General features: G+C 40.5%; 1 protein-coding gene across 1 annotated transcript; it reads left to right on the top strand.

Annotated features, from left to right (window-relative positions):
* Window positions 1–331: 331 nt before the first annotated feature.
* LOC117528530 (fascin-2-like) lies at window positions 332–15609 on the top strand. The gene is made up of 5 exons (XM_034191166.1): window positions 332–1387; window positions 12373–12529; window positions 12601–12722; window positions 15112–15279; window positions 15369–15609. Exons 1-5 carry the CDS (start codon window positions 556–558, stop codon window positions 15572–15574), a joined length of 1485 nt encoding a protein of 494 aa, XP_034047057.1. The 5' UTR covers window positions 332–555; the 3' UTR covers window positions 15575–15609.
* The last annotated feature ends 1974 nt before the right edge of the window (window positions 15610–17583 follow it).

The following is a 17583-nucleotide window of genomic DNA, read 5'->3' as shown; positions in this document are numbered from 1 at the left end:
TGTTTTAACAAGTGCAATTAATTACAATTAGCAGAAAAAGTCATGCAACAAAAATGATCCAAATGTGGTTCACTGGCACACCAAACATAATTATCCAACAGTTGGATGGTAAGACTAGTAGTATGTGGAGCTAATTTATGTATGTGGGTAAAGACCAGCCAGGTTTTAAGGTTTAATGAGTCTAACTGCAGAGAGGAAAGTGAACAAATGTGGCTACAGCCAGTGTGCTCCAGTTACTAGAGCGAGGGAGGAGGGGAACTGCAGGGTTGGTTTACTGGTTTGTGACATCAGCAGCTTGTTGGATTGAGGTTCTGTGTCCTGCTGATTTTAATCCAAACTCATTAAGGAACACAGAGCAAGTGTCTCTGTCAACTCAGGGAAGAAAGTGACAGCAGAAGGAACAGGAACATCCCATCACAAAGAAGACAAGTGGATCTTTTTTATGAATCTAGAGACGGAGAATCAGGGGAAAATCAGGGGATTTTTCTGATTACATCTTCCCTTGTTTGTTCTAAACCTCTTCAGTTGCAATCCTACTGTGTGCCCGGGACAAACATGCCTACAAATGGAATTAACAAGGCCCTGAAGCTGCAGTTTGGCCTTATCAACCATGAGAACCGATATCTTACCGCTGAGGGATTTGGCTTCAAGGTGAATGCCTCAGGCATGAGCATGAAGAAGAAACAGATTTGGACTTTGGAGCACGATGACCAAATGAACAAGGATGACCAGGTGGTGTTCCTGCGTAGCCATCTGGGACGCTATCTAGCCTCCGACAAAGATGGAAAAATTTCATGTGAGTCGGAAAAACCTGATGCAGATTGCCGTTTTCTGATTGTGCCCCAATCTGATGGCCGCTGGGCACTCCAGTCAGTACTGTACCTGCGTTACTTTGGAGGTTCAGCTGACTATCTGTCATGCTTTGAGCAGGATATTGGGGAAAAAGTGCTGTGGGCCATGCATTTGGCTCTACACCCCCAGGCCAGTCTGCTCAGCGTGGCTCGTAAGCGTTATGCCCATCTGTCCGCTTCCGATGGAGAGATCTCAGTGGACAGCAACATTCCTTGGGGTGTGGATTCCCTGGTGACCCTAGTATACCTGGATGGCAAGTACAGCCTGAAGACCTGTGACAGTCGTTTCCTTAGTAACGATGGTAAACTGGTAAAGGAGAACAGCCACACAACTGGATTCACACTGGAGCTGAAATACGGGAAGGTGGCATTTAAGGACTGTGATGGGAGATACCTGACCCCAGTCGGTCCCACCGGAACGCTGAAGTCCGGACGAACCTCAAAGCCTTTAAAAGACGAGCTGTTTGATCTAGAGGAGAGTCATCCGCAAGTAGTTTTTCAAGCTGCCAATAAAAGATTTGTCTCAGTCAAACAAGGTAAACAGATGGTCACGTAGGTGTGAACATAGTCCCATTTTTCTGATCAAACTAAATTATGAATTGTATATCCAGTTGAAGTAGTTTCACTTCAAGATTGCTGTGCTGTAACATAGGTGTGAAACAGTACTTTTTGATGAATGCTAAATCCTTTCATATAAAGCTCCTTGAATCTTCCCAAGATGTTAACAAAAGTTACTGAAGAAGATGCAGAATGCGAGACTATTGCCCAAGGCTTCAGAAGAGTGTAGGTTTGTACTCTAAAAATGCAGCAAGTGATGAAATAGATCCCCAACAGACACGATAGTCAAACAGTTTAGTCATGTCAGTTATAACATTGTCTACGTATCACAAAAATGTCACAAACTGATACCAAACTATGACAACCTAGTGATATTATGGTATTATGTACGTTGGGTGTCATTTGCGTGATCATGCTATGACAAGATTGATTGGTTGTTTTATATTCTTTCAACAAATAAAAGGATAGGGCATGTGGAAATGTAGTCCATCGTACAGCATTCCTGTTTGGATAAAGACTAAATCAGTTTGCAGGAATATTGTAGACAGGTAGGCAGGACTCTGTTATTGTAAACCTAGCAAACACATGATGTAAATGCAAAGATGTATTTTGGTTAAGGCTTAATGCTGCCGCAACATCATTTTGTGGATTCTCAGCAACATTTCACCAGTGTTGAGGCTCAGCAAACATACTGTGCATTCAGAAAGTATTCACAGCGCTTTACTTTATCCACAATTTTATATTACAGCCTTATTCCAAAATGGATGAAATTCTTTTTTTTTTCCTCAAAATTCTACACACAATACCCCATAATGACAATGTGAAAAAGTTTTTTTGTTTGTTTTCTTAGATTTTTGCAAATCTGTTAAAAATAAAACTAAGAAATCACATGTACATAAGTATTCACTGCTTTTGTCATGAAGCTCAAAATTGAGCTCAGGTGCCCCCTATTTCCACTGATCAGCCTTGAGATGTTTCTACAGCTTAATTAGAGTCCACCTGAGGGAAATGTCTCCATATAAGGTCCCACAGTTGACAGTGCATGTCAGAGCACAATCCAAGCATGAAGTCAAACGAATTGTCTGTAGACCTCTGAAACAGAATTGTGTGGAAGCACAAATCTGGGGAAGGGTGCAGAAACATTTCTGCTAATTTGAAGTTCACAATGAGCACAGTGGTCTCCATTATCTGCAAATCAAAGGAGTTCAGATCCACCAGGACTCTTCCTAGAGCTGGCCGCCCGTTTAAACTGAGTGATCAGGTGAAAGGGGCCTTAATCAGGGAGATGACCAAGAACTCTGTGGTACTCTGTCACAACATTCCTCTGTGGAGAGAGGAGAACCTTCCAGAAGGACAATGATCTCTGCAGCAATCTCTGCAGTATGGTAGAGCGGTGTTACACCCTGGCTCTTGGAGTGCAATTACTCTCCCATATAACAAGCGACCAGATGGAAGCCACTCCTTAGTTAAAGGCACGTGGCAGCCTGCCTAGAGTTTGCCAAAAGGCACCTGAAGGACTCTCAGTCCATGAGAAACAAAATTCTCTGGTCTGATGAGACAAAGACTGAACTCTTTGGCGTGAATGCCAGCGATCATGTTTGGAGGAAACCAGACACCATCCCTATAGTGAAGCATGGTGGTGGCAGCATCATGCTGTGGGGATGTTTTTCAGCAGCAGGAACTGGGAGACTAGTCAGGATTGAGGGAAAGATGAATGCAGCAATGTACAGAGACATCCTGGATGAAAACCTGTTCCAGAGCACTCTTGTCCTCACACTAAGTGACAATTCATCTTTCAGCAGGACAATGACCCTAAGCACACAGCCAAAAATATCAAAGTAGTAGCTTTTTAATAAATTTGAAAAAAATAAAAACTTTTTTTCATGTTGTCATTATGGGGTGTTGTGAGTAAAAATGTTGAGGGTAAAATGCATTTACTCCATTTTGGAATAAGGCTGTAACATAACAAAATCTGGAAAAAGTGAATCCCTTACTTTCCAGATGCACTATACATATGTTCCTGTAGTTCTGAACCATTTTTTCTCTTCGAGTGCCAATATGGACCAATGGTAAGCCACTGGACTGATGTGCAAGAAATGCCTGGGGGGGGACCTTCAAATTGAATAAGCATGTCTTTCAACATGTGTGAGTATAACCTACCAAATATTTTCCAGTAAAATATTGGTTCCACTTCGGCATCCAACAACACTGCTGGGAGTCTACAGAAGTATAGAAAGTGACTTTGCCATCACAAAGTTATCATTATCAAAAAGTGATGTTCTGACAACATAGAATTTTTGGCTGGGTGAAGCAGCACTAACTGCTTGCATCACGCTACTACCCAAAAAAATGCCATCTTCCTTTGACACACCATATTAATCCTCTCCTTCCCAACTCTTCTGTACTTTGCTGCATGGTGAAACCGTCTGATAAGACCGATGATTAAGTTGTGTACATATCATTCATCACAGAACTTACTGTGGACAAACTGTATCTGCATGAATTACCGACCAATTCACATTTATGTCAAAATGGGAGCCTTGCTACTGTCAAGACATGAAGTTTGTAAAATGTGTAAAAAAAAAAAAAAGATTCTAATTTTGCCTGGGCTGAAGAGGATTAAAATGGTGTATAATCCTATTTAAAATATGATGGAATTTGTTGCACCAGATCAGTTTGCATTTATGTTGTTTTCCTGCTGTATGGTGAGTGGATACTCAATGGATGATGGAAATTAGGAGCAGTTAGGACACAATGTTCTGATTCATGGTGATCCATAGTTTCATGGTAGTTATTTCAGCAGTCACTGATTTTTTTTTTTTTTACATTGTGTACAACAGCTTGCATATAATTCCATGAAATAACTGCTGTACATTTGTGATAATGTCCAATAATAATGGCAACAACAAAAATACAATTTATTTATAAAGCACTTTAACTTGGAAAATTTCAAAGTGTTCTCCATAGTAAAAATGGAAACATTTCTATAGAAAGAAACTAAAAACAGCATGAACGGCAAGTCAGAATTCAAACAACAAATTAAAAAACAGATGCAAACCAACAAATACAAATTAAATAAATATAAAAAAAAGTGCATACTGCATTAAATATAGTATAGATCTCAGAGTACTGTAGATGCTGTGACAAATAATGATAGCAGGAGCATAACAACTGAACATATACTAGGTCAGATATTTATATATGACAGTACAAGATTCTCCCAGAATTTAATAATTCCCCTTAAACTCCAAAAAAAAAAAAAAAATGAACAAACACACAAACTGCTACTTTTCCTTTCCAGCATGCATGCTCCTGTAATCCTGTGTGGTCAACAGCCATACTGAAGAGGTAATTGTGGGTAATGGGTTTAGTCATTTCCACCGTGTGTCCATTGAAGATTAAGCTGCGTGCAAATGACTCCGGGACACTTCGGTGTGTTGTGTGTTTCAGGTAGCATCGATGAGCTTTACGGCTACACTCAGAACAATGCAAGACCTTTATGATCATTCATGGAGTGCAGGTTGTTCTATAACAAACCTCAGCAGATGCATCTGTGACTAATACACTCATAAGCAATGATATAATCTGCACATGTAGACGAGACTAAAGCAGTTGGTCATTCTTGCAGGTGTTCTTGAGGAGCAGCCTCACTGATTCATTTGCAAACTGTGGTTGACACTTTGCATATGCGAGGACTTTATGTTGTGTTACTCATTGTGCGTCTGCAAAAATGCATAAATGAGTCACTTACAGAGCAGGAGTCCAACAACCTTCAAGGCAAGACCAGTAACTGCAGACAACATTATTATTTTGAACTATATTGTGCATCCATTTTTTTTTTAAGGAACATGGCAGCGAAAGCTGCTTAGTGAGCCCTGTGGTGCAGATTTGCATTTCACCCCTCGGGGAATTACAGCAAGCAAAAGAAGGGTGGAGGGGTGGCTGTGGAGGATTAGGGATGTAACAGGCTTAAGACAAAGGTTGAAGGATATTTCTGTGACACCTAATTTGAATGACAGGAGACACTGTTGAGATATGTCGGACTCATCTTCACCACTTGACACACTCCATCAGATAGTGTTAATATACGTGGGTTAGGTACAGTATGTAAAACGAGACTGACTAGAAGTGAGGTGGTCTCATCTGCAGAACAGGTTAATGGGGACCTAAAGAGACTTAAACACCCAACAAGTTTGAGTTTTTAATTTGCATATTAACCCTCTGGGGTCAGAGGGCATTTTTTGGACAGTTCACTCGCCTGACATAAATGTTTTATTATTGCTGTTAACAGCTCTCCCTGCATCCCACAATCAGGTTTTATGTCTCTTTTATCAGGACAACCTGTTCTTTCATAATATATATGCTTTTGTTGTGTTTTATAAATGTAATAAAGGTTTACAATCAGAAATAACAAAGGAAAAAGTAAAGCGGGAATTAATTTTCCACATACATTTATTCAAAACACACAGCAAACTATAATAACGGTTTTGACACTTTATGAAGGTAATTTGAGGTCTTGTGAAAGACAGTGCAACCACTAACCTTAACCACTAGACAGGTCTAGTGGTTAAGGTGTTGGGCTTGAGTCCAGAAGATCATGGGTTCAAATCCCCGCCTGACTGGAAAATCACTAAGGGCCCTTGGGCAAGGCCTTTAATCCCCTATTGCTTCCGGTGTGTAGTGAGCGCCTTGTATGGCAGCACCCTGACATCGGGGTGAATGTGAGGCATAATTGTAAATTGCTTTGAGCGTCTGATGCAGATGGAAAAGTGCTATATAAATGCAGTCCATTTACCATTTAACAAAAAAAGTTCAAACAATAAACACAAATGCACATTTTGAACAATATATACAAAATGGTCTATGCGTTTTGTTTATCTTCAACTGCTATTACACAAAGGTCACATCACAAATTTATATTTTTACTGTGTTTTGGAGTCTTCTGTCTGACTCTGCAAGCAGCTTTCATTTCACACTTTGGTTCTTTTTACAGTTGGAGGAGCGGCCCCTCTCCCTCACATCATTTATATGGTAAACAGTGCTTTATGCCACAGGGAGAGAGCCACAGAGTAATCCAGTAACATTCAAATGCAAACTAGTGGAGCAATCCTGATAGTTACACACTCTTTGTTTGAGTATGTGAAATTGTCATGCGAGGCTCTCCGTCTGCTCTGTCTGCTTTCATTTGCTGTGCGTAATGGCGCAGGGCGCATTGGAGGAGTTCGGGGGCTATTCAAACGGGCCAACTAGCAGTGGTGGGCACAGATAACCAAAACATTAACTTCGATAACAGATAATCAGATAACTGAAAAGTTATCTTTGATAAAGATAAACTGATAAACCACCCAAAAATGTATCGGAAGTTACAGATAACCGATAAATTCCAGTATTGTTTCTAGTATATTTAAAACTACTAATAAACTGAATTTGAGTTGTAACACCACAATCACTTCTAGAAACATCAAAGTGACAGCAGACCAAAACAATGAGCCCACACTTCTATGTTTAAAGGTCCTGCTGGAAGTTGTTGTGGTGGTGGGTGCATTTGTTTGTTTGTTTGTTTGTTTGTTTGTTTGGTTGTTTGTTTGTTTGTTTGTTTGTTTGTTTGTTTGTTTGTTTGTTTGTTTGTTTGTTTGTTTTGCTATATGGTTTACAGTGCAGCAATAAGCTGAGAGCATTCACCAAGCCAAACTCTACAATCCCAACGCTCTGGTCAGGCGGAGGTCTTCAAAAATAAAGTCATACTGACTTATGGTTTGGTATATAAATAAAATCAATACTGATAGAATAACTCCATTAATGTCAATTCTGTCATTTGTAGAAAGTTAAAATATAACATATATCTTTTAATGTTGAATAATGCACTAATTCTGAGGTTTTGTAACAAACACAGAGAGATCGCAAAGGATTCTGGGTAAAATGTACCTCTGCTAAACACTGATTGGTTCAGTCATTCACTATGTAAACCAACACCTTAATGTGACGTGTGTCATGTGTTGGTGTTTACAGATGTGCTTTTGTAAAATATTCCATTTTTTATTTGTAAAAACAGGCATTTTTACGGAGCCCTGGAAGTGTCATCACAACATGTTTTGCATGTAGAGAGAATGTGAGAATGTTCAGATGATTTTTCATTCATGTGAGAATTTTTTGGACCGAGTTTCAGGTTAATCGCACGTCCTGCTTCGTGTAGTGTACATGGAGTAACAAGCTGCGTTTAACATCTCACGACCACCAACAAACGCAAATACAATAACGTCTATAAACCCAGAGAATATATTCACGAGAGTTTTAGGCACTAGAGTTTAATGCTGTTGTCCGTGGAGCCTGAACAGAGTGTCTGAAATGCATTTGTCCTGTCGTGACCTTACTGAGATTACATAATCCTACCCATAATACACTGCTCGGCACAGCATGTCCACACTAAGACCTTAAAAATTAGCACATTACTTTAAAACTAAAACATATAGCTGTTATTTTCACTTTATAAAACTTCAGACATGACAGTAATTTTAAATAACTTGTCCAAAATTAGTTTGGTTAAAATTTGAACCATAAGTTAAAAATGTATGCCTCTGGATGACTTGGGTGATATTGCCAGTGTCTCAATATGGTGTTAAAAAAAATGATTTTTTTTTTCAAACCAGTTTTTCTTTGCCTGCAGAGGATAGTGTAGTTCTTCACAGAAGCAGCTGTCTTCTGTTTGCAGAGGGTAGAACCATACATCTGTTAGGAAACTTTTATCAGGTAGGTGCTCAACTGATTTTCAAGTTTAGAAATGTTTGTTGCTGTTCAGCTTTGTTTACTACGTTATCGGTCTAAACGTTATCGGACAAAAATTCATCAGAAGATAATTAGTCCGATAATGGTTTTTAAAGTTATCTCAAAAGATAATCCGATAATGAAAACATTATCTTTGATAATTATCTGTTATCGGATTATCAGAACTGTGCCCACCACTGCCAACTAGTATGCTATCACTCATGCAAAAAGATCTTTGGTTTACCACGTGAGGTAAATCTGCCCTACGATTGGATTTTGGAAAACCATGTGACAGTGAACCAGTTCCAATTGGACACTCACATTGCGCACGTCATCACACAGCTTCTATGAGGAGTACAAAGATTCAATTCAATTCAATTTTATTTATATAGCGCCAAATCACAACAAACAGTTGCCCCAAGGCGCTTTATATTGTAAGGCAAGGCCATACAATAATTACGTAAAAACCCCAAAGGTCAAAACGACCCCCTGTAAGCAAGCACTTGGCGACAGTGGGAAGGAAAAACTCCCTTTTAACAGGAAGAAACCTCCAGCAGAACCAGGCTCAGGGAGGGGCAGTCTTCTGCTGGGACTGGTTGGGGCTGAGGGAGAGAACCAGGAAAAAGACATGCTGTGGAGGGGAGCAGAGATCATCACTAATGATTAAATGCAGAGTCGTGCATACAGAGCAAAAAGAGAAAGAAACACTCAGTGCATTATGGGAACCCCCCAGCAGTCTAAGTCTATAGCAGCATAACTAAGGGATGGTTCAGGGTCACCTGATCCAGCCCTAACTATAAGCTTTAGCAAAAAGGAAAGTTTTAAGCCTAATCTTAAAAGTAGAGAGGGTGTCTGTCTCCCTGATCTGAATTGGGAGCTGGTTCCACAGGAGAGGAGCCTGAAAGCTGAAGGCTCTGCCTCCCATTCTACTCTTACAAACCCTAGGAACTACAAGTAAGCCTGCAGTCTGAGAGCGAAGCGCTCTATTGGGGTGATATGGTACTATGAGGTCCCTAAGATAAGAAGGGACCTGATTATTCAAAACCTTATAAGTAAGAAGAAGAATTTTAAATTCTATACTAGAATTAACAGGAAGCCAATGAAGAGGGGCCAATATGGGTGAGATATGCTCTCTCCTTCTAGTCCCCGTCAGTACTCTAGCTGCAGCATTTTGAATGAACTGAAGGCTTTTCAGGGAACTTTTAGGACAACCTGATAATAATGAATTACAATAGTCCAGCCTAGGGGAAATAAATGCATGAATTAGTTTTTCAGCATCACTCTGAGACAAGACCTTTCTAATTTTAGAGATATTGCGTAAATGCAAAAAAGCAGTCTTACATATTTGTTTAATATGCGCTTTGAATGACATATCCTGATCAAAAATGACTCCAAGATTTCTCACAGTATTACTAGAGGTCAGGGTAATGCCATCCAGAGTAAGGATCTGGTTAGACACCATGTTTCTAAGATTTGTGGGGCCAAGTACAATAACTTCAGTTTTATCTGAGTTTAAAAGCAGGAAATTAGAGGTCATCCATGTCCTTATGTCTGTAAGACAATCCTGCAGTTTAGCTAATTGGTGTGTGTCCTCTGGCTTCATGGATAGATAAAGCTGGGTATCATCTGCGTAACAATGAACATTTAAGCAATGCCGTCTAATAATACTGCCTAAGGGAAGCATGTATAAAGTGAATAAAATTGGTCCTAGCACAGAACCTTGTGGAACTCCATAATTAACCTTAGTCTGTGAAGAAGATTCCCCATTTACATGAACAAATTGTAATCTATTAGATAAATATGATTCAAACCACCGCAGCGCAGTGCCTTTAATACCTATGGCATGCTCTAATCTCTGTAATAAAATTTTATGGTCAACAGTATCAAAACGTCTATACAGTTTTTGTATATACTGTGCTAGTGTGCCTGCGGCCAATGTGCTTAATGAATTCATGCGCAAAAAGTAGTTCCCAGATAATTGTGATATTTGGCACAAGAACATGTGTATCTCATGTGTTTTTTACACCTAAATGATCATAAGTCAATACTCACACTCATCCAGTAGCATCTTTTCATGTCGGCAAATTCAGCGCCATTTTGCAAACAACCGGACATTTGGTCAGGCGAAAGTAGTCCTGCGAGCTCAATCTGTGGGCACGAGCTATCCCACAATGCCAAAATAGCAGAGATGTTGCTCCAACGAGTTCCAAATGAGGGGCAGCTGAACAGAAGGCCCTGTCTCCCATGGTGTGAAGCTTGGTGCGAGGGGGAGAAGATTAGTGTTGTATGAACAGAGGAAATTGGAGGATGTGTGGGGAGTGATGAGGTCTTAGAGGTTTGGGGGGCATTGCCATGGATGCATTGGTGGGTAATGAGAGCCATGTTAAAATGGGTTCTGTAGGTGATGGGTAGCCAGTGAAGGTTATGGAGAATAGGTGTAATGTGCTCCTGTTTATGTACTCTCATCAGAATTCTAGCTGCACTGTTTTGAATGTGGAGCCTTTGAAGTTTTTTTTCAGAGATCCCAAAGAGCAGGGAGTAGTAGTCAAGCCTAGAGGAGACAAAAGGCATGGACGACTGTTTCAGCATCAATGATGACGTCCTACTGTCGTGAGTGTACGAGTTTCAAGTGGTTGAAATGGTTCAGTTTTTGCTGCCCAAATATCCATGAGTGGAAATGGAAAGTAGTGAAATCTGTGTTGCCTAAAGAACTACTTGAGAAACAGCAGTATAGGCACAGACAAACCAGTGACCCGGTGTCACTCCTGGCATTTAACCCTAAGAGAACACGGCCTCTGGACAGAAACCAAATCATTGATGCTTTTGCTCTTAACCACAACAACAGACACATTGTACTATTATGAAGACATCAATGGTAGGTGAAACATTTTTTCCCTCTGCCTGCTGTTGGCATTTTTCCCTGAGGCTATAGGCTACATGTGTAGGACTGTGAATATTTGTATTGAACAGTAGCCTAGGTTTGTGTGTGATTTTGGTCATTCTGTATGTCACAGATCAGAATGTGGCTATGTGTACGCATGCCCATGAATGTGGCAGAGGTGTAGCAGACAGCCGTTGTGACACATGAACCCATAGCACCCTCATAAAAATGCCAAGCTCCCCCATAGCACCTGCAGAAAAAAAATCATTGGTAAAATGCAGTGAGTGAATGAGCCCTTATGTTTTAATTGTTAACACAATAACTCTGATACAATAAATGCCATAATCTTATAAGGGTCCAGATTAAAACTTGATATAATGAGCAGGAATTCTCCCATAATAGTACAAGCCTGGGTGGGGTTGCCAGGCCACAACAAGAACCCAGGGCATGTGAGAAATATCTTTTTTAGTGATACCAATGAAATGTAATGCCGATGAAGTAATGCCAAATAACCATTAATTTAAAAATCAATAATAATAACTGTGTGTTCTGAGACGTGATGTCTGTTTTACACCTGATATTCTTCTGCTGTGTTTCCATTTTGTTGCTGCTACAGCCGGCTCAGTCTTTTCACATCACATTCACATCACGTCACATCATTTGTCTTTTTGATTATGACTCTGATTTTTTTCAGATGCACAGATCACAGCTCTCAGAGGGGTCCCAAATGAAATTATATACCACCCAGTAATATTTCACTATAGGGCATTATTTTTGTCTATGAGGGTTGGGGGAGGTTAACACAAATGTGTCATAGGATCATATCCTATAAAATAGAAAGGCATTCATTTGAGTACATATTGCTATCAACATTGTCTTGGTAGTTTGTGGGAGGTGATGGTCTAGTTGTTAAGCATTGGGCTTGAGACCAGAGGATCCTCAGTTCAAATCCCAGCCTGACCGGAAAGTCACTAAGGGCTGTCCAAAAATGCACTGTTGTACATTCATTTGTATTGTGATGTTTCTATCATAATCTTTGGGTTATAAATTTATATTCATCTTTGTTTCTCTCTCTCTCTCTCTGCTGTGGTGTTGTGTTGTACTTCTCTGACTTTATCCCATTTATGGGGTATGGGACAGGTTATAACACAAAGTGTGACCAAATGTCATTTTCTAGCTATGTAAGGACACAGAAGCTTTCAGTTGGTGATTGTAGGCAGAACATGGTGCAACAACAGAGAAAGAATTGTAATTAAACATCTGAGAGTCTCTTGAACAAAAGCACAGTTATCAAGGTTGTCTTTCTTTCCTTATTGCCAGGGATGAGTATTTCAGCCAATCAGGATGTGGAGACCGACATGGAGACCTTTCAGATGGAAATTGATAAGGAACCCAAAAAGTATATGTTCAGAACCAACAGCGGAACTTACTGGACATTAGTGTCTCATGGGGAGATCCAGTCTACTGCCACAGACTTGTAAGAATTTTCTTATGTTTTCTCATGACCATTATCCAGACCTCCATCCGCCCATCATGCTTTGTTTCCAGGGTGGAGAACACAATGTTTGACATTGAGTGGATGGGAGACAGGGTAGCACTGAAGGCCAGTAATGGGAAGTATATCTGTACAAAGAAGAACGGGCAGCTCTCAGCAGTCAGCGATTGTGTAGGTGAGTGGTTTGAGGTCAACCCAAAGTGGTCCATTTGGAAAAAAAAAAAAAAAACACCAAGATGCATGTACTCTATGGTTATTTTGGAAAACATAGGTTTTTCTGTGTTTTGGAATACCGCCTAGATATGATTGGTTTATGTGAAACCTGGCTGAAACCTACAGTTGTACTCCCCTTAAACAAAGCCTGCCCACCCGTGTACACATTTAGTCATGTCCCTCGCAAAACAAAGCAAGGCAGAGGTGTGTTGCTTTACCTCATAAATCTGGGTTTAGCTCACTGGCTGTTGGGGGTCAAACATATAACTCATTTGAATATCTGACTCTTTGCTCTGCTCAGAATGCCACATATAGCCAAGGTCAGAAGAATAAAAATCAACCATGTTATTTTGCCACCATATATACTGTAGACCCCCTGGCCCATATTCTGAATTTTTAGATGAATTTGGTGAGTTTATCTCTAATATGGCAACCCATGTAGATAACATTCTGATTGTTGGTGACTTCAACATTCATGTAAACAAGCTTCTGACTCACTTTGCAAATCAATCATGTACATTATTAATGCATTAGGATTCCAGCAATGCATTCAGGGTTTGACTCACATAAGCAGAAATACCCTGGATTTGGCCCTCGCTTGTGGTATCACTGCCTCAAATATTTATATTGTGTCTCTTGTGTTAGTGGTTTCAGATCCCTCACTTATTAAGTTTACAGTCTCATTGCCTTGTCCACTGGGACGAGACGCTTATGTATCATCACAGCGACACATCAACTCCCCATCTGCCCACCTGTGGCCTTTCTGTGTGGAGTTTGCATGTTCTCCCCATGTTTGTGTGGGTTTCCTCTGGGTGCTCTGGTTTCCTCCCACATTTAAAGACATGCAGGTTAGGTGAATTGGAAACTTTATAATTGTCCAGGTCTCCCTTGCAAAAGAGGTTGTGATCTCAATGGGACTAGCCTAGGTAAATAAATAAACAATCTCCCTGCAGAGATAAAGCAGTAGAGACATTCAAGTCCACACTAAAGATGCATCCATTTTCCCTCTCATATGACTAGCACACCATTGAAGTATGGAACTACTCTCCTGTTAATTCACATTGTTAGCATTGGAACAGGTCTCCGCCTCATTACTTCTAAATTCTGTTAGTAAAGTACAGGGTTAGCTGCCGGCAAGCAATTTAGTAATCTCTCTGCTTCCCTGTCAATCTACTGCTGGTGAATTAATGCCTTAGGTGCAGTTATTTCCAACCAACTGATTCTGCTCTTTTTCTCTCTGTCCGAGACACTGACAATACCCATGATGGCTGCTGGCTCTGCACCCCAGTGCGCTGGATGCCCTGCCTGTTGCACCAATGACTGGAGATCATACCTCTGGAGACTACCAGGGCTGGACATGGATTAGAGACCCAAGATGGACTCTATTTTAGTTTCAATTAAGGACTCTGTATTTGCTGCTCTTCTGTTTTTGTTTTCTGTTTCTTCTGTTTGTTAAGAAATTCTTGTAGAATCTGTGAAAACCTTATAACTGTTAGAACGGCCTAAGCAGTGGGTTACCCTTCTGGGTCTGGTCTGCTTGAGGTTTCTTCCTCATTATCAACAGAGGGAGTTTTTCCTTACCACTATCACCTGTGTGCTTGCTCAGGGGGGGTTGGTAAGGTTAGATCTTACTCATGTGAAATGCCTTGAGGCAGCATTGTTGTGATTTGGTGCTAAACAAATAAAACAAACTGAACTGAATTAGTAAGACCACTCGGAGTCACCAAGCAGATCCAAGGTGGATCTACATGTTGATTCAGCACACGTTTTACACCAGATGCTTTTCTTGATGCAACACCACATTACATAGAGAATGGGTAGGGGTGGTCTTGAACCTGGAACTTCTGCACTGGAAACAAGCTTACTTAACTGCTTGGCCACCACCCCTGCCATCATGGCCACTAATATTCTTCACTGTAAGCTACAACAGAGTTTTAGGGTTTAGTTTTAGGGTTTTGCACAGTGTTGTATGAAAACAAGTAGCCCTGGCTCCGATGGTAGCTTAAAAAGTTCTCTCTGTAATATCAGACAAATTTGTCATGTTTACCTGATTAAAACTGGGTGACTCTCTGAACTTAAATAATCCATCTTTTGGTGCCTGTCTTTTCTCCTAGTTCTGCCTCTTACAGCCAACATGTGAACACCACATTGGGGTTATATTGCCTCCTGCTGCTTTGGCATGCTTATGACAGTGCTTGACATGTGTTTTGTGTTTTTATGTGAAGGGAGATGTTTTCTCCTAAACCAAAAGGCAGAAAATTCCCATTTCCAAAAAATGACTATGGATGTTTGTTTGCATGTCCAGGATAGGTGGATGATCTTTCTCCTTCCATTGTGTATGACCAATGCAGGGGATGATGAATTATTCCTTATGAAACTCATCAACCGGCCGATCCTGATACTTCGAGGGGAAAACGGTTTTGTGTGTCACCATAAGAGCTCCAACACTTTGGATACAAATCGATCTGTCTATGACATTTTCTCCTTGATCTTCAATGATGGTGCTTACCACATAAAAAGTTAGTGTTTGTGTATTTGCATGTTGCAGATTGCATAACAAATTGACATCATTCTGTATATCAAGCATCTCATATATTTTTTTGTGCAGGCGTGAACGGAAGGTTCTGGTATGTCTCTGGCAGTGGCCTCGTCTGCTCAGATGGAGACAAGCCTGAAGACTTTTTCCTCGAGTTCCTGGAGCACGGACGCATCGCAATCAAGGCCTCCAGTGGCAAGTACCTACGAGGAGACCAGGGAGGCATTCTTACGGGTGATGGAACAACTGTTGATGCATCCTCTCTCTGGGAGTACTGATATTTTATGTGATGGTGAAACAACAATTTCAAAAACAGGAAAAAGACAGACTGAATTGTTTCATTTAGTTCCATCAATTCGTAGTAGTTCCGTAAATTTATAAAAACATCAGTCACACTGATCAGTAATTTAAGTTGGACTTTGTTTCTGGTCGCCTTTGACTCATTTTCTGTGCAGCCTAGAAGTTATGTTTTTGTTCTGTGTGATGGTCAACAGGATTATCGAAAAACTACCAAGCCAATTTTTAATACCCTAGGTGATGAGGCTGAACATGGGCCTAGGAAGAACATAGAAGTTTGGTGTAGATCTGGCTCAAGGGCCAAATCCAGGAAGATGCACCTCCCCCCCCCCCCCCCCCCCCCCACACACACACACACAGACACAATTTTCTTTAACATTGTAAAATACTTTCATGATTTTCTTTTATTTTCTTTTGATTATTTTCCTTATAAAAGAGGTTTCGATCTCAATGGAATTTTTACCTGGTTAAATAAAGGTTATTATTATTATATATTACTGAGGAATATAACAATGCAGTCCAGACCCCATCAACAAGCATGTTGGTGGGGAGGTGATGGTCTAGTGGCTAAGGTGTTGGGCTTGAGTCCAGAAGATCATGGGTTTACAATCAGAAATAACAAAGGAAAAAGTAAAGCGGGAATTAATTTTCCACACACATTTATTCAAAACACACAGCAAACTATATTAAACAACTGTTTTGACACTTTATGAAGGTAATTTGAGGTCTTGTGAAAGACAGTGCAACCACTAACCTTAACCACTAGACCTGTCTAGTGGTTAAGGTGTTGGGCTTGAGTCCAGAAGATCATGGGTTCAAATCCCCGCCTGACTAGAAAATCACTAAGGGCCCTTGGGCAAGGCCTTTGATCCCCTATTGCTCCCGGTGTGTAGTGAGCGCCTTGTATGGCAGCACCCTGACATCGGGGTGAATGTGAGGCATAATTGTAAAGCGCTTTGAGTGTCTCATTCAGATGGAAAAGCGCTATATAAATGCAGTCCATTTACCATTTACCATGTTGGCAGCATTGGCTTAAAAATAAATAAATAAAATAAAAATCAATACAGATGTCACATGGATATTTATGAGAAATACAAATATGTAGGATTTAATGCAGATTCAAATAAAAGTTCTGATCCTATAGAACACATTTTCATAACGGAGTGATCATAATCCAGCAACAAATAGGACTAAAAATGCGAAGCGTGCATGATTGGCCTTGATAGAGGTTTGCACTCTCCAGGTGCCCCTCTATCTTTGCATGAAATGCCAGCTAAAGCAATTGCACTTTTGAGCTAAATTCCACTGAATTAATAACTTATGACAGACCAGCCATCTCTAGACTCTTGCAATCCTAAACATGCTCAGTGGGTTTGGATAACGGATGACCGGCTCAGTGGAGGGGTAGATCGAACCATCACCTGCAAATATTATGCCTTTACAAATTTTTACAACTGTCAAAACCTACTTACGGAGGCTCAGATGAGAAGTACCACTTTCATTGTGAGGGAGCATCCAGCTATGACATTTTGGTTGTGTGGCATGCTGAGTGCTGAGGACCGCCAGCAACTAGAAAAGGCCATGGGGATGCCCATCTGGCTGCACTAGAGAGATGGTGACTTTTAACAGATGGAAATGCACTGGATGTCTGCCTGGGTGGTTGCCATCCAAGACCAGTGGTATGGTGAATAGGGGAGTGCACAACACCAGTGCCTGCTCCCACACCGGATTTGGCAAAACAAACAAAATATTGCATGCAAGACTGCAAATAAATAAATGGTTAAAACATGTTGATATATCAAATGGCTCCATACTAAGTTTAATTCAACTCTAAGACTATATTTTTACAGTAGTCTGTCAGAAAGGTTCTACTTTGGGGCTTTAATACATACTGCCCTCTCATTGTTGGCAAAGGTCAGCTTGTTCTGAAATATTTAAGAATGGAATCCCAATTGAGTGAAATCAAAACACTTATTTGAATATTTTAACC

Source organism: Thalassophryne amazonica, chromosome 16 (genome assembly GCF_902500255.1).
Source record: "Thalassophryne amazonica chromosome 16, fThaAma1.1, whole genome shotgun sequence".
Lineage (NCBI taxonomy): Eukaryota > Metazoa > Chordata > Actinopteri > Batrachoidiformes > Batrachoididae > Thalassophryne > Thalassophryne amazonica.
This window is presented reverse-complemented; position numbering and strand designations above follow the sequence as displayed.